Source organism: Zonotrichia leucophrys, chromosome Z (genome assembly GCF_028769735.1).
Source record: "Zonotrichia leucophrys gambelii isolate GWCS_2022_RI chromosome Z, RI_Zleu_2.0, whole genome shotgun sequence".
In the NCBI taxonomy this organism is placed as follows: Eukaryota; Metazoa; Chordata; class Aves; order Passeriformes; family Passerellidae; genus Zonotrichia; species Zonotrichia leucophrys.
The window spans coordinates 21,186,483-21,209,300 of record NC_088200.1 but is presented as its reverse complement, the minus strand read 5'-3'; the positions used below and the strand labels follow the sequence as shown (position 1 = coordinate 21,209,300).

At 36.5% G+C, this 22,818-nt stretch overlaps 1 protein-coding gene across 4 annotated transcripts in view; it reads left to right on the top strand.

The window, feature by feature from the left end:
• ARB2A (ARB2 cotranscriptional regulator A) overlaps positions 1–22,818 on the top strand; it is a 261,591-nt gene that overhangs the window by 123,479 nt on the left and 115,294 nt on the right. For all 4 annotated transcript variants that reach the window (XM_064736334.1, XM_064736333.1, XM_064736332.1 and 1 more), the window contains one exon: positions 8,041–8,259. In XM_064736334.1, coding sequence (XP_064592404.1) covers positions 8,041–8,259 — 219 coding nt within the window. The remainder of the gene's footprint in view (positions 1–8,040; positions 8,260–22,818) is intronic.

Sequence of the window (22,818 nt, the reverse complement as noted above, 5' to 3'; positions counted from 1 at the left end):
AAGTATTTCCAGTAAAGAATTGCTGACGTTTAAAAAATACCTATATGTTCTTGCTATGTGCTCTCTCTTCAAGAAAGCTTAAATGTTGATAAAAACAGAGGAGATTTGAAAGGTTTTTTTTTCTAGAACCCCAAGTATATCAGCATTTCACATGGTGTTTTTCACCAATATTTTAAATTGAAAACACATTAACAAAAAGATTTTTAAGCTGTGTTTTATGTATGCAGAAGAGTCACAGGAGGTAAAAAGAATTGCTACTATGAGGTGGTATAGCATTTTGTGATTATAAAGTTAATCTGTTCTAAAAGTTTATTGCCATATAATGAGCAAAATAAATTACAATATTTTTTACGTTCCACAGCCATAATTTTACCAACACCGCTGTTTGACCTCGTGACATCATGTTTTGCATATTTCTGCATTTTAATGAGTTAGTCATTTAAAAGGTTACAAAGAAACCATAACTCATAAGTAATTAAATTATTTAGCAGAAGTATAAGATCTTCTGACATGGGAAGGTCACTGTGGGAAGGCAGGAGCATCAGTGTACTGAATTGCACCTGTTTGTTGAAGATAGGTACAGACCAGAATCTTTACTGTTAGATTCCAATTGACTGTTTTCTCAGGGAATTACTAAATACATGCACATGCTAAAAGCATCTGAATTCCCTGTCATTGAGACAGAGGATTTCTGGTCACAAGACACTAAATGGGAGTTGTCTTTCAAGACTTTGGATAACTTCAATATTTTACAGAAAACACTTATGTGCATGATGTGTTTTTCATTTAGAATACTGAAATATAGACCTAGAAAGAGATTGACATTTAATCTTTTCCCATGATATTTTATAAATAAACATTTTTCGAAATGAAAGGTAAAGTGTAAGATCTTCGCGTCTTGGGTTGCCTTTCTTCAGAAAAAGCCCTGAGCCCATTGAAATATCTGGGTTTCAGAAAGAGAAGGTATTTGCAAAGATTTTCAGTATTACAAAAGCAAAGGAAGTAAGGTTTATTGAGGAATGAATGGCTATTTTTCCATATTCTGTTACATAGAAAATGCACACTTAACTGTTTGGGGGTATATTAATCCTGAAGTGCTAATGAGAATAATCAAGACATACTGTGACATTTTCAGGGAGCAGACAAAGCGTATTGAAAAATGAATTTGCAGTTGAGAACTTTTGCTGTCTGCTAATGGGATATTTGGAAATGCTGTAGAAACATTTAAAAAATCCTGCAGTCCAGCTTTGCATCTGTACTGAGCATAACTTTCAGGTGGTAACTGATATTCTTCTTCGTTTCATTATTGATAGATTTATTAGAACCAGTAATTTCTTTTTATTCATGTGGGCTTTATTAAAATTATTTTATTTGTTTTATTTCTGATTTATTGCTTTCAAAAAGTTCTATTTATATGTAAATAACATTTTCATTAGAATCTTAGTTCTTCTTTCTTGTACCTCTCTGAAGCATTTGAAATTTTTGTTGGGAAAGAGTTTAAAATATCTTTTTAAGGCAGTGGGGGAGAGGATGAACTTCTGGAGTACAGACTTTACTTACAGATGGGGTTCCTGTAGAATATCTTGAGGGCAAACTGGTGGGTTCATTCTTTCAGAGAATGTATGGACTCCAAAAATGTTTGTACTTAGTGAAGAAAAGCAGAATCTGGTTTTACAGCCTGGGCAGTTGTGGACAGATTATTTGCAGCCCAGTATCCTGCCTGCATGGCTGGGGTGGATTGACTACCATTCGGTCTCCAGGCATTTCTACAAATAGCCCAAATCTCGCATCAGGGAGAAAGGGATGGGTCTGATGTTTAATAAACAATGTTTTGAAGCAGTTGAACACGAGCATTGTTCTTTCTGTTAATTCACAGAATTAAATTAATACTATAGCATTGTTTCTTCTATCTCACTTGCCACTAGAAATAATTTTCTGCTCCAAATCCTAGTGAAACTAGTGCTTGTGAAGGCATGGAAGTTCCCTATAAAGAATACAGTAAACAACTGAGGATGTAAAAATCCTTTTAATTCATGGATGTTTTTATTCAGTTTGACCTTGTGAACAAACGGCATAAACAGGGTTGCAGATCTAACACATAGACATATTTGGGTTGCTAATTATAGAGATGTAAAACATTAATTCTTTTCAAAACTTTTCAACAGTAAACTCAAAATATGGGAACAGCTTTTCTGGTAGGTTTTTGTAGCCTTGAGCATTGATTTGTTTAGTATAGCTGCACTAGGACCAAAATAACAAATAGTAAAGTAAGACATAGTCATGGCATAATTTCCAGCATAAAGATTGTGAAACAAGATTAATACAGTTCTGCAGGCAAATACCTTTGGACGTAATGCAGTGTTCAAATAGAAGGCAGTAAGAGAGAGGAAATGGAGAGTTTATTGTTTCTATAGCTCCAATATCCATTAAAAGTTAGTTACACAGCAGGTGGCAGTTTGGGTAAGTGTAAAGTGAATGTTTTGAAATAAATAGCAGCTGGGTGACCTAGGATGTCAGGGCTCTAGACAAGGGTGTATGTTTGTCAATATATCCTACATGTTTTACAGACTCCTCAGGGACCAGGAAAAGATACAATTTCACCTTTTCTGTGCCAAAACATTTTAATTATATCTTCTTCCAAGTACAGCGGTTCAGTAACCAAGGAGCTGACATTGATGCATGTGCTGATAAAGCTGCAAACACTCAAAATGAGATTAACAAAGATTTTGAGGAAAGGGTGACAGCTAATTTTGTACAGTATTCTGCATCTAATTCAGGTCAGTGTAATGACAGAATATTTTATAACTGCTGTGTCATCTAGAAAGACTTTTATTATGCTTTGTGTATTTAAAGATCCGTGTATATGAATGTACAGTTCTTTAAACATCATTCAAGCAGGTTATAACTTCTGTATTGAATATCTGTTGGTTGTAGCTGTAAAAAGGAATGAGCTTAAGCATTTAGAAGCAATTTTACATATCCATCTGCATTAATCACAGTAATAAGTTCCTTTTGTCTAATTTACCTTGAAAATATTGACTTCAGATGTGCAATGTAATCAAAACTACCATGCACTTTTTGTGGCATTGCTTAGTATTTGCAAAAAAAAAGTGAATTGAAAGTTGTAGTAAATGTATATGAATAATCAAACTGTAGTTTCTTTGTATTATGTGCTGTCTTTTGAAAACATCTCAGTGTATTTCTGCTATTCTCCTCCTTGTTTGAAGGTAACTCACATTCTTCCACTTCTTTTTGTTTGTGAAATTTTCTCCTCTTTTTTATCTACTCAGTTCTCCATCTGCTTTCACTTTTGTTTGCTTGGGCCGTCTCTCATCCCAACTTGATAATGAGGAATGCAGTGTGACCCTGACCTCTATCAGCCCATGCATGACCTTCTGACTCGCCCACATAACCTTTGACCTTCTCTTTGACAGCTTGATTAATTACCCTGTGTTATGATTTATGAGTAAGTGCTATGTAAAAATAATAGACAACAGGTGGTCCTCTAGAATCTTTTTGTGGTACGTTTTCTTTTCCTGCCTAACCTGATGAGCTGTTTTAAGTTTGGAACTTAGCGGGACAAAGTGTGTTTGGCAGAGGCATGGCATTTTTATGCACTTGGACACAGTGCTGGAATTCAGGCGGCTGAGGTATATCTGGGATGGAAATATCACAGTGTTAGCAGGGTGCAGTTGCCAAAATGTACATTGGGTGGAAACAGAAAGCAGAATCAACTGACATTTCAGGCGTTTCAGTCACAGGTCACGTCTTGAGAAAATTGCTCAAATAATGGAGGGGGCATTTTTCAAGCTGAGCTGCATCTCCAACAGCTATGTTTACTTTAACGCTTCACTAGTGACTTCTGATTGGTTGTCATGACCTCATCCTGCTGTTGCACCTACAGTGTTGCAATAGCGACATAGATGTACCCTTCTCACAGTAAAGATGGGAAATGAACAGAGCATACATCTTTCAAAAAGATGAATGGACATTGCTGTGTCTGTTTTAACTACAGGCAGGTTTAAGAACAGAGTGCTTTGAGTTGCATTTCCCCAAGGAATTAATTCTGATCTTGCTACCAACCGTCCAAATAGAAACCTGAACTTGAAAATTCAGGTTGATCAAACATAGGAGAATGATCTCTTTTAAATCCTTGCTCACAGTCCAAAAAGATAGTTACATAGGTCAAAAGATACCTCTCTGGCTCTGACCTCTTTGTCACATATTGTGTCCTGCCCTGATGGATTAATATGCAGATCTGAATGGTTTCAGCTCATTTCTCATGTGCCAGGCAGGGGAGATTTCAGACTGTTTGAAATTTACCTCAAATACTTTGAGGTTCTTTTTTTTAAGCTTTCCCCCTTGAACTTCCAGTAAGAGAGAGAACATACTGCCCCATTTCTGGCTCATGTATTACAATGGAAAAGGCCCTTCTACCTTGTTCCCTCTTAGTAGTATATGTATTGTAACTGAGGTTCATGATTCTTTCCAACTCTTGACTTAGTAAGCCTGCTTTTCCTTTCATCATCACAAACCTCCAGAAGCAGCAACCTGAAGAATGGTAGGAGTTAGTGTAGATTAAATTTTACTTACCTTGAAGCACTACCACGTGAGGGGAAGAGATGTTAATCGGGTGCTTTAGTCTTAGAGAGAAACTGTAATTTTGTAGATTAGAGGCTGGGAGTTCCATTTGTCAGTGTCTGCCATAATTATAAGGTCTTATCACTGGTACACTGATGGCTGAAGATTGATGGATATGAGGGGATAGTGTCCTTAAAGCTTAGCTTTTTATCATGAAAAAACTTTTTATAGAGTGGTTTCTCTGTGTGTGCACACTGGTCACAGAGGAGAAAACTATGACGTTGAAAGCTGCTGTTATGTTGAAAACTACTACTTTGCCTAATGTTTGCATACCACTTAATACCGCTGGGTGTGGCAAGATTTAGAAACCCTCCTAGATGATTGCTACTTAAGTCATAGGTCGCTATGTTTTAATAATGATGTAAACTCATCATATCTGAAATTGGTATTTTTAGTGACACTGAGTTAACAAATAGCAAAGTAATACATAGTAATGGCATATTTAATACTTTCTAGCTTGCAGGACTGTTTATTGTGAAAAAAAAGATGAATGCTGTCCTGCATGCAAAGGTGTCTCTGAACAGGACTTTCATTTTAAACAATGTTTTTTAATGAATGTGATTTTTGGCTGTGTTAACACCTATGCCAAAGACTCTATCTTCTCATTAAATTTTGCTAAAGGCCTTCTTTAAGATATTAGTGGTCTTGTGTTCTGAAGTTTGCATTGACTTGCAAGCTTCTCAAATTCACTGCATTAGTGTTCCACCTTTTTTTTCATTTTCTGATTGCACTGAACTTGAATGGTGTAGCTACGCCCACAAAAATTACTTTTTTTAAATTAATTGAAGTTGAAAGCCATATTGTTTACACTAATGTTATTTAGAGCAGAGTATTTATTTTCAGTAGAAAATGTTCAGATAAAGACTGAATGAGAGAGGTTGTAATTGGCTTTATTTCACCAGTAATTTTGGTTTTCTATGTTGATTTTTATATGTTACTCTCAAATCTTCTTTCTGGTGCCATTGTTTTCTTCTTGAAATTTAGGATGCAGAAGTACAAGGGAAAGGGAGATACACCATATCATGTAAGCAAAACAGTCCAAAAAGATACTACTTTCCAAAGGGAAAGACTTAGGCTTTCCCATAATAGAAGGGGGGAAATAATATAAGTTTAGTTATTACTTAATTATTTTAATTCTACTGTCAGGAAAGGCCAGCTGTCTGGGAGAATTTGTGAAAAAATATAAAGGGAGTTGTTGCAGTGCTTAAAATATATTTAATAAAAATCCTTTAATTTATTTATAAAATAGTGAATTTAAAAATAGAATCTTATTTCACCTGTGGTTGTCTACATGAAAAATTGTCATTGTATCCTCATAAAAGGGGACAAATAAGTAATGTAATTTTAATTTGCATGATCAATAACTTAGACAAATTTCACTTCTCTGATTATTTTTGTGACTGTTTTGTGATCAGGTTGAAGTGCACAGAGTTTCAAACTTCTAGATCTGTAGTAAACACATGAATTTTGCATTGTGTAGAAAACAAAACAAATCAATACACAGAAGTCTCTGCTCAGAACAAACAAGTCAAGAGGATGAAGAGCCCCAAAACTACCAGCCTGCCAAGTACTGCAAAAACTCCAGCAGTAGCAGGCTGAAAAACTATCCTTTCATCTGAGATGTGCAGTTTAGGAAGATTTGTAAGCCACATTCTTCTCCATGATGAATTTGGGCTTTGAAATTTTCCAAGCTGTAAAATTCATGTGCTTATAGTATGGCATTGTGCATTAATATGGCCAGGCATGGTGTGAATAGATTTTAAAATTTTTCTTTCTGTTTTCTTTCACCTATTCCCTATTGTTTATTTATATTTTGGCTTTTTGTTTATATTTATCCCGGTTAAATTCATGGCAGGCAGGGCCAGGCAATCATGTGACAGAAGACCCCTTATAGTGCTGCATCTAACAAGGAGACAATTTTCTCTTTGTGACCCTTTTTTACTACATTGCTTATGCCAGAGGTAGTATCCTGAATGCCTCTATTTCACCCTGTTTAGCAGAGTGTAATTGTGCCCTTTAAATTGTTTTTTGGTGGGAGGAGAAGCTACAGCAAACGTTGGAGAAGGGCACAAGGATAAGGGGTAGGAACTCCCTTAGGATGTGATTTTGATAGCTAGTCGAGTGTGTCCAACTGTAGAAAATCAGTGAGTGACAGTCTGTCTACCTGACAGTGGCCACAATGAACTACAAGATTTGTGAATGGCTCTACAGAATAGAATAAAGCAAGCCCAAATAAAGTATCTTTTGTTGGGGTGGACTTGGTTTGCTCTGGGCAGCTAGGTATGGGGGACCTCTTTTGATCCTCATGCCAGGACTGAGTGCAAAATGAAGCACCAAGTGAGAAGCTGGAATAAAGCTGTTCCATTAGATAATCAATATAGATGTTTCTGGAAAGTAAGTCTTTATTAAAATTTACTTCTAAAGGATAGCTTGATTTTGACTGGGAGCTCACACTAACTTTAGGGACATATCTGTTAAATGCATGTGCTTCTCTTTTTCCCTTTCCCTTTGCAATTATATCTTCAGTAAATATTATGATTTTTTCTGTGATTTGCCATCATTTAAAAATCATAACATTTGATTGGCTGGTTTGTTCAAGATTTATTTCTCATTCATAAATTTATTTTTTTTCAACCAGCTCATTTCCCGAGGCAAAAAAAATGTACCTTATGCACTCAAAAGCATCCTGCAGGCCACAAATTTGTTCTGCATTTGTTGGATATACAATATAATCCCAGTGAACTTTTACAGCAGATTTAAAGATGCACTAAATAGTCAGACCCACCATAAAGAGTTGACTTGTAAGCAACACCACTGAATCAGTTTTGGTATTGATTCATTGTTACTGCTGCTATTTGCGTCTGCATGGTATGCCTATTGTCAGCTAGACAAAAGGTTTTACTATTTTAAAATGTGGTGAATAATTTTCACATGCTTTCTTTAATGTATCTATCTTTATATATAAAATCTCTCAATCCTTTTTATTTTAAAGGTTTTTACTGGCTGGGCTTAAAGCTTTTTATTCATTATTGTGTAGAGTTCTTAAAGCAACATTTTGCTTTTAGTTCCTGTATTGTTTTCTGAAAAAGTCATATAAAGTGCTTATGAATAAAACAATATATTAAATTATTTTAAAGGTAAAACAGGCAACTTTTCTGATGCTGAGGGCTGTGTATGAGTATAAGTACATGCACTGATACATATTCACACATCAATATCCTGTTAATGTCAGAATATTCTTAAAAACCTTTCTATAAATGATGTTGTGTGAAGTTGCTGAAATAAATAAAAAAGTTCTAAATAGCATTAAAGTAAATGCAAAGCATTTTCAAGAATTAAATTCCCCTTTTCACATTTCTTCTTGTTTGTGTGTGTCTGTGTGACTCTCTTCTAAAACAGGAAGGCTATGGAGTAATAGTTCTGAATCCCAATGAGAACTATATTGAAGTTGAGAAGACAAAAGCCCAAGTACCGCTGTCTTCTGATATCTCAGATGAACCTGCAGAAAAGAGAGAAAGAAAAGATAAAATCCAGAAGGAAACAAAGAAGCGACGTGACTTCTATGAAAAGTATCGAAATCCACAAAAAGAAAAAGAAACTATGCAGATCTATATTAGAGTAAGTTTCTTTTGGTTTTGTTTGCCCTTCTTTATTGATGCATGCGTATGTTTACTACCTATATTGGGTAATAAATAGCATGCTTTGCTTAAAACAAACACATTACTGAGATGGAATTCAAGAGTTTATACAGAGTTCCTGGCTCTTTATTCTGTTGGTATTTTTGGTCATTTATTGATCATGATGCTTTGGAAGTGTTACAGAAAATTTCTTTCTAATTTCAAAGGGAAACTTCAGATAAACCCCAGAGGAATTCACTGATGTTACCAAGAAAGAAATTATTTAAGAAAGACTTCTTAAAAACCATTTTATAAACAGAGGTGTTCATAAGAAAAGACTTTGTAGTGAAGCTTAGGCAACATACTACCTTCACATGTCATGTATGCATTATTATTATTTATTATATTATAAATGCATACATGACATGTATGCATTACATGGGAAGCAGTAGTTACAGCCTGATAGTTTTTATCACATGGCAAATTAATAGTGTATTATGGAAAATACCAGTGTTCATCTTGTGTGGTAGCAAATTTACCCTGTGATGTACTGTTTTTATGTGAGCAGCCATCCATTGTGTTTGTGCTAAACTTTTGAAGGCAGATAAAGGAGAAAACTTGCTAATATATTAATAAATATTTAAGCTAGAATAATTTGAGAATGGTATGATAAAGAAGCTCTGTCCCTTGCCCTTTTCTGACTCAGTGAACCTTTGCACTTTGTAATGCTACCAGCATGGGATCATTATAATACTGCTACCGGAGGATTTCTAATTCTGCAGGGGGCACAAACAATATTACATGCACATTGGCACATTCTGCTTCATGTACATACTATGCATTATACATTCCAGACTGAGTCATATAATTTCCAAAACCCTTATTATGAAAGTCAGCATTTTCATTCAACAGTAAAACATTTCAGAAACTCCACAGTGAAGGTAAAACAAACCAAAAAAAAGTATGTCATTGCGGTGAGAAACAGAAAAAAATCCAGTAAGATACATGTTAGAATCATCTTAAATTTTAATATGCCCCTGCTAATCTTTTTTTAGCATAACAATTTTTGTAGAAGAAATATAATTGTGCTGGCTAGTTAAAAGGGTTAGTAACTTGGATACAAGACTGTCACTAATGCCATAAATATTTATTGTCTTTTGAAAAAATACTTGAGTATGGGAAACAAAGGAATGCATATATATCTACTCAAAGTCACCAACAAGGCACTGTGTTTTCTGTTTGCATCTGTTTTATAAGATGCTATTCTATCCACTAGCCAAACCCTCCTCCTTAAGAGGAGGGTTTTAACTTAAGGTTTTAACTTAAAAGAATCCAGTGGACAGTGCTGCTGTTTTATCTGAAAAGTAGTCTAGTCAGCATACAGGTTCAGTGTTCCCTTGTTGAAAGTGAACCTTTTTTTCAAAATCTTTATAGCAGTTCTACCTTCTCATGACTCTTGCCTCTTGATATGTGAAATTTGGTTTCAGTAGGTTTGACCCCCCCAAAATATAAAATTTCTTGTTCCATCCCATTTTCCTTTCTGCACGGCTCCATGCCTTAAAGGTGACTGTTGATGTTTTCTTTATTTGATTTTCTTCAAATCAGGGAAAGTAGTATATGTTTTAGTGCAAGTGTGGTTGGTAGTCTCCTTCCCCAGTCCAGTAAATTGAAATTGGGTCTTCTGATGAGCTTGGTGTTGTATTCTGAAATTATTATTTTGGGTTTTTTTAAATTAGTAGACTCTAGTACAGTTTTTTGAGACAGAAAGAAAAGCATACCTGCTTTAGTGTATTATGGGACAAACCAATGCAATTTCCTTGCTTATCAATTTATGAAACAAAACTGGACCATCAGTAGGGTTCCATTTACTCTGTTGGTCAGAACTGCTAATCTGTAGGTGATTGCAAGAGGTGCAATGCCATATTTGCTATTTTCTTGCCTCCCATGCTTGAGTCCATATTGCAGGATTGCTCTCTGCCTGCACCCAGGGACTTGCCTCCACAGGTTGCTGTGTTGGTGGTGGTTTGGGGTGATCTCAAAGGGCAATTCAGATACAATCCTCCTGTATAGTACAGTACATTATAGTATAGTATAGTATAGTATAGTATAGTATAGTATAGTATAGTATAGTATAGTACAGGATACATTTGACTCACTAGGCTCTTGACATAAAACATGCCATCACTCAACAGAGATATTTAAGGGTGGTATATATTAAGATTTATAATGATCTCATCAAAGAGTTTTGAAAAACCTGAGCAGGCCTTATGTCAACTTTGCCAAGTAGGAAAAAGCATGGATAGACTAGACAAAAAATTTCCTTACAGGAAGGCTTTAACTTATCTAACATGGAAAGAAAAACATGGTTGTGTCAAATATGCTGGAGAAATTGTTTCAGACTGTTAAGCAGAAGGAATAAATATCCTCAGTTATGTTGTCATAGGGTCACTGAGATCTGTTGTGATCTAATGAGAAAATGCCATTTGAACAAATTAAAACTGTCTGGTCGATGTTCCCACTTATGCAGCTGGATTTTCCAAGAACCAGAGAATTAGAACTCTTCCTTGGTAATTATGTTTATTATTATTAAGTATTTTCTTTATTTTCATAGTAAAAAAAAATAGCTGGGGTATTCAAGACTGTGTAAAAGCTGAATCTCAAAATACAAAATACCAAACTGCACTGTATTTTTGTACAAAATGAGTATAAATGAAAATGACTATGGCAGTGTGTAATGCATTAAGCATAGTGCTCTTGAAAGATCAAAGTACTTACTGTTTCATGCTGGAAGTTTCCTTAACTATGAAATAATGTACTTTCTGGCATACATTATGGCTTGTTAAAGGAACTGATTTGGTCTGGGTAATAAACATCATGTCAAACATTATGGCAGGAAAACCTGCTTAATATGTTTTGCAATAAGACAGATTTTTTTGTTCTTGAAAACATCTGCCAACTGAATTCACAAGTGAAGACAGAAAATGTCATCAATTCTGTAACATTCTTGTAAATTTTATTTCAATTTTAGCAATGCAAACCAGGAAAAAAAACTTTTGATAATCAGCATTGACTATAATACTTTTATGGAATGATTAAACACAAGCATTTTACTTTTATATAATGTGCTAATGAATGCATATGAATTTTAATACTCTTACTGTTCAGATTTTAACAAGCATATTGACAGATCATTTTAAAAGCATCTGGTTTTTAATGTGTTGAGTGGAGGATTGAGTAAAATAGCTAAATATGTACATACATCCTTTTAAAAAACATATTTCTATCCTTAGTTATAAACATTACCATTTTTTCTTAGACCACCAGAGGCTGCTCTGTACATATGGGCTAATGCTTTCCCCCCAGAAACTTCCTACCCTAGCCAGCCTTCATTTGTTACCGAAATGAACTGAGAATTTGTTGCTCTCTAACCTTTTTCTGTGGAAACAGATCATGCATCCTTAAATGTGGCATGATCATTCCTTCCATTCTGTGCCTTCTCCTATTCCCTACAGGTTTTCACACTGACAGTGTCTTTTCCATGTTAGAAGATACTTTAAAATGTAAATTAGTGTTTTCCCCCTTCTAAACTGCATTCACCACTTAAACAGGTATACTAAGTGGATTCTGTAATATTATGCAAAAATAGTATAAATTGCATCATTTGATAGTAATTTGCAATAATGTTGCCCCAACATTTGAAGGATGTCAAAGAGGCAACCAAGGAAGAAGTGGGAAGAATTACTTTTATCAGACCAACTAAAGAGGTCAGGTTTTGTGGACAAAAGGATAAGCCTTTCCAAAGCCTGTATGATAGGAATTTTGTCCTTTTTTCCCCACTGAGTTTATCTGCTTGAATAATTCTTATTACAAATATTATTTTTACTGTAGCATAATCTATAGCAGTGCCATTTCTATTAACAGCATATTAATGAAATTGTTTGGATGTAGCATACTTTTCATAATTAATTTTTCCTATCTTCTGTGAGAGATTAAGTATGAAAAGATCATGTGCAGCCAGTTAATCTGTTTTACTAAAAATTGATACATATGGATAATTTGTGTCAGTATTTAGGAAAAAAGTGGTAAAAGTTGTTTTAATACACGGTTGAGTAAGCAGTGACTATTGGCAGACAGGAAATCCTGGCAAGCGTGCAAGCACAGTTGTGCCATTTCTGCTCATTGTTCAGTGTGGCTGACACGAAACGCAGCCTGACTGGAGGTCACGGCAGAGTGTCCGCTTGTGTGGGATGACCTTTCAGAGCCATGGATTTCTTTCACTCTGAGGATTGAGCCATTTCCCAACATAGCCACGGTCCCACCAGCTGCCGGTTTCACCCTGTGGCCATCTCTGGGCCAATGACCTACCCTCTGACTTGGCAAGGTGCATGCCTGCTCTTGTCCAAAGCCTGTGTGACTACATTAGCCTGCTGCTGAGACAAAGCTAATAAGCTGTTTATTCCACCAGAGGAGACAAAATGACAAGCTCTAGGCAAACAGCTCCTGAGAGGTAAGGGACATGTTCAGCACAAAGAAGGTCGGTGGCAAACGTGGGCATCAGGACTTCAGCCCCTAGAGTCTCATGCTGATGTTTTGTTTCCCCTCGTACAACAAACAATGCCTGTTCTTTTTCCCCTTTTTACAACAGCCAGCGTTACTTTATATGTACACATCTGAAATACCACATGGTTTTACTCTGCCCACTTTTAAAGCCTGTTACTTCCTTATGTTCTTGAGAAGTCTCACTTCTAAGCAGCTGCAAAATCAGATGCTGATAGTAAAAAGCTCATGAGAACTGCCTAGAAACTACCATGGTGTTGCTCTTGCCCCGTGTAGTGCTGGACACTGGGCATTCAGAGTTGAGAAGACACTACAGGTCAAGTGCTGAACATAAATGTGTAGTGACATTTTGAGTGCTCCAGGAACACCTGGAGAGATCTGGTCTTGCAGAATCTATGCTGCTAGAGACCTGCACCACTCTGGGCCAGCAGCTGGAAGCTAAACATATACCATGATACTTAGCGCCTGCAGTTAGGCTACCACATCACTCCTTGAAGGTCAGATGAGCTTTAAGTTCTTACTGTAGTTTCTGTAAATCAGGAAGAATACATATGTCATGTTTCATTCTACAGATACTACAATGAACAGGAATCTTACATTAAATAGCTAAACTGTGGAGAATTTAAACTAGTGTTCAATAATTTATGCATAGGCCATTTAGCATGAGCAGCTAACTTAGGTATTTTTAATAATCCTGAGATTATAAAGAATTCTTATAATAAATTTTGCATTTAGTAATCCTGGAAAGTTTTATTTGTCTTCTTTTCCTTGACTGATTGAGAAATCAGAGACACAGATAATCAGTGAAGGGAAATCCTGTAACTCTTCAAGAACACCACTGGCTCTTGTCTCTGCTATACCCTCTGTTTGTTCTGCATTTCACAAGTATGTTTTAATCAAAGAAAAGGAATAAATCGGGACCATCTAGCTTTGGTGTCTTTCAGACATCCATTACATGATGCCATGTAATGACATGCGTCCATTGTTAGATCCAGCTCCTAAAATGCGAGGCAAGCCATGTAAGTTTACAAAAGAAAGAACCAACTTGCATTTCCCCTCCCACCATGAGCTGGGTCCTCCCATGGTGCTGAAAAAAGATTCTCTCTCACAAGTCAGAAGAGTCCTCCTTCCTCTCAGATGGCATTCAGGCTCATAAATGTGGCTAGTTTGTGGGATAATGGTGGAGAAAACTGGCTCAGCAGAATGCAGATGTACTTGTTGAAGGAAAAAGTGAATAAATCACTCAAACATCTTGAACGCTAATATTGCCTGGTTTTGATTGTAGACTGACTGCAGCAAAGGACTGCAAAGACCTTCTAGGTCTTCTGAGCCAGGACAAATTACACTTTGCTGGTATCTTTTATCATTTATCTAACAGAGCGCGAGGATTGTGGCTGATATCCAAAAACAAGGATAATATTCTCTAACCTTCTGCACACAGTTGCATGTTTTGCTACTAGGTTTCAGTGTGTTTGGTAAAATTTGCAGAAGGAATTTAGCAGGAGCTTGAGTGGCAGCATACCCCTTTTTGCAAAACTTGAATATTCTTCACATGAATTTTTCTTGGTCAGCCATAAGACACTTAATATAGTGAGGGGTGATAAAAATTAGTTCCTAAGGTACATATTTGTAGCTATCTTAAGATGAAGGGCATTATTGCAAATTAACCCTTTTCTTTGGAGACATCCCACCCCATCAAATCCCTCTAGAAATACTTATTTAATTTATTAAATATATTTATTTATTTTAGAGAGGAGGATATGAGGGCTGTGCTGCAGTGCATGGAGATCAGAAAAACATTTATGGAGTCTAGGAACTGAATGTCAGCAGACAGGGAGCTGGGGTACAGGATGCACAGTAAGTTCAAGGATTTTTTCACCTCATCTGCTACAGAAAACAAAGTGTAAATTCAGGAAAAAATATGAAGGGGGAAAAGAATTCTAGCTTATGGGACTAAGTTAAATCTAGTGGGTCCTGTGTAGGCTGTTTGGCTGCCTGCAGCAGTGACAGCTGCCAGGGAGACCAGAAATAGTGGAGGAGACAGCGGCATGGAACAATGTAGAATAAACTGCCCAGGAGGAAATGCTGGTTCTAGCCTGCAATTCATAGGTGGATGAAATTTGAAAAATTAAGTATTATAGCAATTAATTAATTTAATTAATTTAATTTTAAAATCTTTACAAGTTAAGGATTTTACTAACCAAAATGCTTACTTTTTGTGAATGTATGTGAAGTTATTTGAAATTCTTTTTATCTTGAACAACAAGGTTGATCTTTTTAATCAGTTTGTTGCCATCACTCTGCAGGCCAAGAAATATGCTTTATTGGGAGTCTTTAGAAGACCATTTTGTCCTTTTGTTCTTGGTATGTCTTAGTGAACTCCGTATCAGATCAGCGCTCCCCCAGAATTAGGTTTTACTAACTTCAGATCCATTAACTTCATTTTGATAGTGTCCAGGCAGAATTCATTTCTAGTCTGTTTTACAATTATCTCCAGACATTAATTCATCTAAATTTTGAGAAGTTTTCCCATTGCTCTCTCAGCTGAATCCTTGTTTTTTTCTCTATCTCTCTGGATAAAAGTGGATTCTAAACTGATCAAAAATGCTTTTGTCTTTTGTGGTTGGAGGTGTTGGTAGCAGGTTTTCTCCACTGAATGGGCTGCATGCTGTTCAGACTCATTGTTCTACACTTTTGTTGTTTAACAGTTGATTCTCATTCTTTTTCTCTGTCTTTTTTGATCAGTGCTTGGCAAGAATAAATTTGTCGATATCCAGTGAGGTGTATTTTGTATATTTTCAAGTAAAACTTGAATTTTTATTTGTTTTCCCAATAGATGGCACTGCTTGGAGAGAAACTACTAAGTGAGATTGATGTGCATTTAGAATTACCAAGAGTTGTATGTGTTGAGGAAACCAAAGATTTTCTGGGGTCTTAAGCAGCACTTTGAGATCTTCTTGTCTGGTACTTCTAGTAAAAACATGGCATGAGAAAACTATCATGAAAGTACACGTGCAAGTGTGTGCACACAGGCACTACCTAAAGCACATAAAAATTACTCACATTCTTGCATGTTTGGTGTCCTCTGAACTCCATAAGATGGCTTCTGAGTTAATGCAGGCTATGACAGACGTAGGATACATGAGACTGGAAAGTTTTCTTTTTCCCAAAAGCAAAGATTTAATCAGTGTATCCAGCTATATAATATAGCAAGGGATTTAAAATGTATTTAGTTCAGGCAATACAGCTGGTACTTCATAAGCATCTGCAGTGTGTTCTTTTGGACTGGTGTTTCCTTGCAGATGTTCCTTCATTCCTATCTCCTGTCTTTTCTACCTGCTGTGTAACTGAATAATCTAATTTCATGGATCTTGCCAGTTCAGCCTATGTCCTATAAAAGTGGGCAATTACCACTTAACTGTGTCACAGCTACTCGGTTCTTAAACTGGGAAAAGAGGAGCTTTAATTGCATGTAGACGTTAAGATCACAGATATTTATATCTTTGAGATCTAGTTTGGTGAGGAATTCTTTTGAATTTATCAAATAAAGTAATGAAGAAATTTAGCAAAGCTTAGGCTGCCTAAGTAATTTCAAAAGGTTTCCAGGTGTGGCCTTAGGCTTGAATGCATCACTGCCCTCACACATTCCAGTTTGTAGCACATCTCCCTACTTCTCTAGCTACTCCTCTTTTCGTGTTTGAAAAATGAACAAACACATTTGATGGCAGGATTTTGTTATTTATCATGTGTCCCTTGCACTGGTTCCAAAAAAAAGGTAGGCTTACATTTAATGACTGTTGATTATCTTTTAAATTCATTATCAGTGAAGACCGTGTGTGAAGTTATCCTCAGTGCGTTATGTCATGCTGCTCTGACTGCATGCAGCTCTGAATGCATTGCCTTAAGTGAGTAAATGAGTTATGGCTGTGATAGATCTTTAAATAACAGCATTTGATTGATTTAAGACCACTTGTCTTAAATACCTTTTTTCTGCTGTTTGCTGTTAGTTCATTATGTTATTTTACTATTTCCTTTCCCTTTCTATTTTGAGCTACTCTAGCTGACTTATAGTTTGGCTGATGCATAAATTGATTTTTCTCTGGTGGGTGCCAAACTGTGTTGTCACTGGAGCAGAAGTTGAGACATTATTGTTACTCTGTTACACTGGTGGTAAATAACCATGACATCATTTTCTAAGAGCACCATGAATAGAGCTGTTTCTATTCAAAGATAAAGTGACCAGGTAGAGTTCAGCTTTGCTAGACTATCAAAGACAGATGGCAAAAGAAGACCCCTGCCTCTCTTGTACTGTGGGTCCACAGAGCATACAAATTTGGAAAGGTAACATTATGGCATGGAAATAACAGAAATTATTTCATGTCCAAAGTGCTGTAGTCATCTTCAGGACTTCTCTGGAGTGTGTGCAAATCCCTATAAATCAAGATTTGAGGAGCTTTCACAACGTACGTTTCTCCACTTTGGCGACATTAGAACTATGGAGCTCCCACTTTCTTGCTTTTGTTGGAAAGTATGAGGTATGGCAGTTGTGACCAGTCCTGGCAGAAAGCACTCTGAGCATAGTTTTGGACTAGGTGACCCTCACATGTTCTCTCCAGCTGCTGTAGTTCAGTGATTTGACATTACGAAGTTTCAGCTCGGCCCTCAAAGAAGTATTTGATCTATGAGTAGACTTTGTGGACATTGTGAAGAGAGGCAAATTTCACTGTCTCAGAGCATTTAGTACTACTGAGGTCGTGGTTGGCCATCCACACTAGGAGGGGTAGGTGATTTAGACCAGAAGCTTACCAAGCTATCAGCATGGTTAAAACAATGTGATCTTGCACATGTACTGCTACAGAAATGCGTATTGAAAGATATAAACCCCGACATACAGGCACTGATATTTCTTGGCATTTTTAACCCTGGGGTGTTGAGCAAATATTCAAATATTCATGATTTCTTCAGAGCTCAAGAATTTCCCCAAGACAGATTGTTATCTTGAATTAGCCTGAAGGACATTCAACCAGAACAGCAGTAGGAGTCTTTTCACAGATGTTGTCCAGATGTTATTAGCATGGCCATTCTGGAATAATGGGGAAGATACAAGTAGTGCCCCCATCCTTCCTACTCCCTCTCCTTTGTTATATTTGCATCAGGATTTTGTGTACCTTGCTAATTTGAGTTCACAAGATTTCATTTTCAACTATAAAGCAGTTCTTGAGTTTCAGACTAAAAACACCCTGTGACATGTGCATTTGCAAAGTGCATGTTTAGGAGTGGGTAGACATGACAGAATTAAGAAGTCTGTCCTTTATTAAAGCATTAGCAAAGAGTGGTTTAATTAAGCCTGTGCACAACTGCTTCTTAGAAGACTTTGTTTAGCAAAGCTTAGCTACAGGCCAGTGCATTGACTACATGTTGCCTTGAAGCCCCTGCACAGAAACGTTGCTTCTCTTCATCTCTGACACCTATGCCCATGTTCATGAAGAGTTACAAATTACTTACAAAACTTTTGTCCAGTTTTGTGAGAATGCTGGACCTCCAAACAAGTCCATGCTGCTGGAGTGTTTGGTCATTGCACTCGGATAGAATGAACATGATCACAGGAATTTCTAAGATGCCTGGTACCTGGCAGCTGTGAGTTCTTACCACTCATTTTCATCTTTATTACTTAACAAGATTCAAGGTTTAGAATATGTTTGTATAAAAACATTTGCTGTAATAGAGCTAACAACAAAAATAGAAAAATATGTTCGACGTAGATTGTTAAACAGTGCTCTGCTGCTCATTATAAGAACTGTCAGAGCTAGCTCTTCCAGTATCTCAGTTAGCCTGAAGATCTGGTTAATCAGCTTCTAGAGGGCAGCCAGAACTAGAGACAAGTTACCCAGAGACTTATAGGGGTTACAGCATTAATGCTGACACCAATAAGGACAGCTCCTGCAGTTACCCAGATCCATTCTTCTGCACAATCTCTTTCTTCTCCAACACAGAATGGAGTCTGTCCTTTTTTCCTGTTTACCCAGGGAACTTCTGTTAGAATTGTTGTCTTTTTTCATCCTCTGTAATGGTTTTTAGCAAACTCAAGCTTGAGATGATAAATGTCAGAGAACTAATTTGTAAGATGGACATTGGCATATAGAGGAGTTAAAAAAAAGGAACTAAAAAAAAACCAGAAATTTTTTTCATTAAATCTCAATAAAGATCTTTGTCTCCAAAACTAAGTAACGGTTTGAATGAGGGAAGGCTGCAGGTGTTCCAATGCACTTAATCTTTGTCTTAAAATATGTCAGACAAATGGTGTTTTCTAATAATGGATTAATGTGGCATCAAGGCCTATTTGCAGCAGTAACAAAAGTAGTATCCATATGATTTTTTGGGGGTTTTTCTTATTCCACACAGCAAAATAGACATAGATTACATATTTTATATAAGATACATATTCACAGGATCTTCATTTATCCCTGGAATTTCTGTTCTGTTTTTGCTCAGTCCGTAATCTCAACAAGACACCCAATGTTTGGACTATGCCACCTGAGTTACAAGATTGCTTCCAATTTTCCAGTTAGGTCAACCAAAAAAATTAAGATATGATAGAGGGTCGGTGGGAAAAATTCATATCAAAACAACTGCTCACTATGTCATTATGACAACCTGCTGTAACAAATGTGCTTCTGTTTTAATTTATGACAATTAATTGCTAAAAGTAATTTAATCTGACAGTGGCAAGGTGTTGAAAGACTCCTGAAGATGTCATAAAAGTGACCTTTCTGCCCATGTGCAACCAAAAGCCATTTTTAACAAGGAGGCTCAAAAACAGTACAACTTCTTTTGTACTTCGTTAATTAGTTATTGATTTGAAACAATGCTCTGCCAAATATTGTCAGATTAGCTAGACGCCAGGAAGGTCACAGTGTGACAGTCTAGTCCTGATAATCTTATGGTTTATAAGAATTCTTTTTTACTTTGAACCTTTTGTTCTGATATCCTGAGAATTACATTTCCTGGCTTTAGCATCTGTGCTAATTTAAAATACAGCCAAGCTGTCTGTTATGTAATTGGATGTTTTGAGTTGTTAAAAAAAATTGCAATGTGTTAGAAGAAAATTGCTGTTGATCTAATATCTAATGATCTTTGACGACTGCGATGCACCACTACTGCAATGTGAATGGCCTTGCTAATCTGTGTGGAAAAGAGCCTGTTTTAATGAAATAATCAACACGAGGGAATCACAGAGTTCAAGACAGAGGTACGACAGGCAAGTTCTGAGGTTGTGTAGCAACTCATTGGGATGAAAGATCATTTCCTAGGGTGCATTATTGTGAAACAAAAATAACAGAGGTGCATCTGCACAGGAAAATGAGGAAGCAGAATTCAGGGTTAAATAGCTAAACATTCAACTTTTCAGTTTATTCAAATGAGAAACAACAGAAGATTCAAATCTGAATTTCAGATTGTGTTTGTCTTTAGATAATTATAAGCTAATGACAGTTCCTTCAAATACAATTAACTATAGTCCTCTACATATTAAGGCACTTAACCAAATCTTTGTAACTGTGCATTAAGTAGTATATCAGTTTACTTAAAGCACTGAGCACTTTGCAGTCTTTATTAAGAGAAATAAAATAGCTTTGAGCCTGTTAAATCTTTCTTTCACTTAAATAACTGCTCTTGAATGTATTAAATAGAGATGGAGAAGTGAAGAACAGTACAGAGCAAAGCCATTCCATTTCATTTAATTCGCACAAAAGATATAAACTCTGTAACAGAGATTTTACAGTTGAGGTTTGTTCTGAAACCATAGCTGTTAATGAAAATACTAAATTGTTACCTTACTTAAATGTGTTGAAGTTTGTGTAGATCCATTGTTTCCTGTGGTGGGGAAAGCTGCATTTTCCTTGGCAAAAATGGTATTTTTCTTGCAATAGCATGGTTTAAAAAAAATCTGTTTCTCATTACGGCATATAAACAGATTGAAAGAACAGGATAATAAATAGGCTTTTGAATATTATAGGAAACAGAAAAATAACAGTTCTACATGACTTCCATTGGGAGTTTTTGAATGTTTCAGGTGCATTCATTTCCAAAGGAATTGCTTTTAGTGTTGAGAAAAATGCGTGTAATCAGTTAAATGACTGGCATGATCTCTTTGTGTCTTATGAAGATAGTTCTTTTTATAAAAGTATTGTATTCATTTTTATTTATTTGCTCTCACAATTAATCTCTTAATTGCCAGAAACATGGCTCCTAAGGAGGTTATCTGTGAGGATACAATCTGATGGTTTGTTTAGGAAATACTCTTTTCTTCCCATAATTTGATCATACAAAAGTCATTGTTTGTTTTGGTTTATTATGTTTTAGGCAGAAATACATTGTGGGCAGAATTTCAGTCCCTGAGATTGAGTAGTTTGGAAAGAAAAAAGTAAAATGAGACATTAAAAAATGTAAAATGTAGGTATCCATAACAGTACTGAAATGCAGCTTTGCAGTCTTTGAGTATTTTTACCAATTGGAATATCTTTGGCCAAACTGCTGTAGTTGTTACTTAAATTAGAATGTGTAAGTCCACCTAGAATCCTGCAAGTTATATGGAAAAGGGAAAAAATACCCAAAAATCAAGATGTCTGTCAGAGAGCTAAAAGGGAAAGCAGTTGGCTTTTTTCTTAAGTAAAACCTCCTCTGATTAATTACCCTCCTTCCTCCTATTTATTTTCTTCTCCTGCAACTTTTTCATCTCAGTGAGTCAGCAATTTTCCTGCGCCCAGACTAAAAAAGACGAATATGATATTTGTGTCTACTTACGTTTTCCTCTTAATTAACTTACTGGTGAAGGTCATAATTAGGAGCCACTGAATAACTGATTTTGCCTGATTTTTTGTTGGTTTTGATCTCCTTTCCTGCACTTTACTAGAAGACAGTTGGGTGGTGATGGCAAGACTTGCCAGACTCCAACAGAAGTAATAATGGGAAAACCCAGACTTGAACAACTGCCTGATAAAATTGTCTTACTCTGGCTGACAAGCAGATACTTTATTAAAGACAATATAATAATATTTGAGACTTAACTAAGCCTGAAATCCAGGATTTACTTTGTAAACAGCAAACCCTTTCAGGTTACAAAGCCACTTGAATTTCCAAATAAAAAGCTGAAGAAGTAAGGAGAGCATTTGAATAGAGAAGCAGAAGGTATTTGCCATGCAGAGAGGCTGAGTCATTGCAGAGTGAAGGACATAGATAACGTGTGCTGCTTTCTTATTTTTGCACAGATCCATTCCAAACTCACCCTGTTTAACTCTCAGTTCCAGGGCAAATATAAGAAATTTCATCTGCAACACCAGCCTCCTAAAAATGCTCATATATCATGTAACATCTACATGCTTCTGACATGGTGGTGCTCTTAAGGCCTCCTATGAAGTCCCACATTTGCCAGAAAGGAAGTATAGTATTAAACCAGTGAGGCAGTAATGCAGCTGAGACCACTGGCACCTCTCTGGAGAGCAGTTGTGGGCACTGACTGTGTTGCTCTGTGGTTTCAGGGCATTGCTGAGCAGGTTTCAGAACTGTTGAAATATTTTAAGTGAAGGCTTGGGGGCAGGGCCTGTGGTCAAGAGAGTGGAAAGTGTTTTGATTTCCAGCTTGTTCCTCACCAGGCAGAGGTGATTGGAGCACCTTGGAAACAGGAGATGAGAGTGGTTTGGGGTTTTTTAATCCAGAAGTTGCTTTAGGTTTTTGGTTCGGAGCTGTAGTGATTGAGGGTTTAGCTGGAAGAATGCTTTTGGAGAAAATGCTGTGTCTTGGAGTTGCCTTTTTTTTTTTTTTTTTTTCTCTTGTGTGCCTTAAAGCTGGAGTATAAAGCAGAAAAGTAACTCCCTCCTGCTGCCCCAGCCCTAGCATGGTAGGATCCAAGCTTGCTCTGTTGCACATATATATATATAGCATAAGTCTGAATTTTATTTCCTGACCACTCTCACCAGGGAAAGCTCAGCTTGCATTTGAAGTGGGG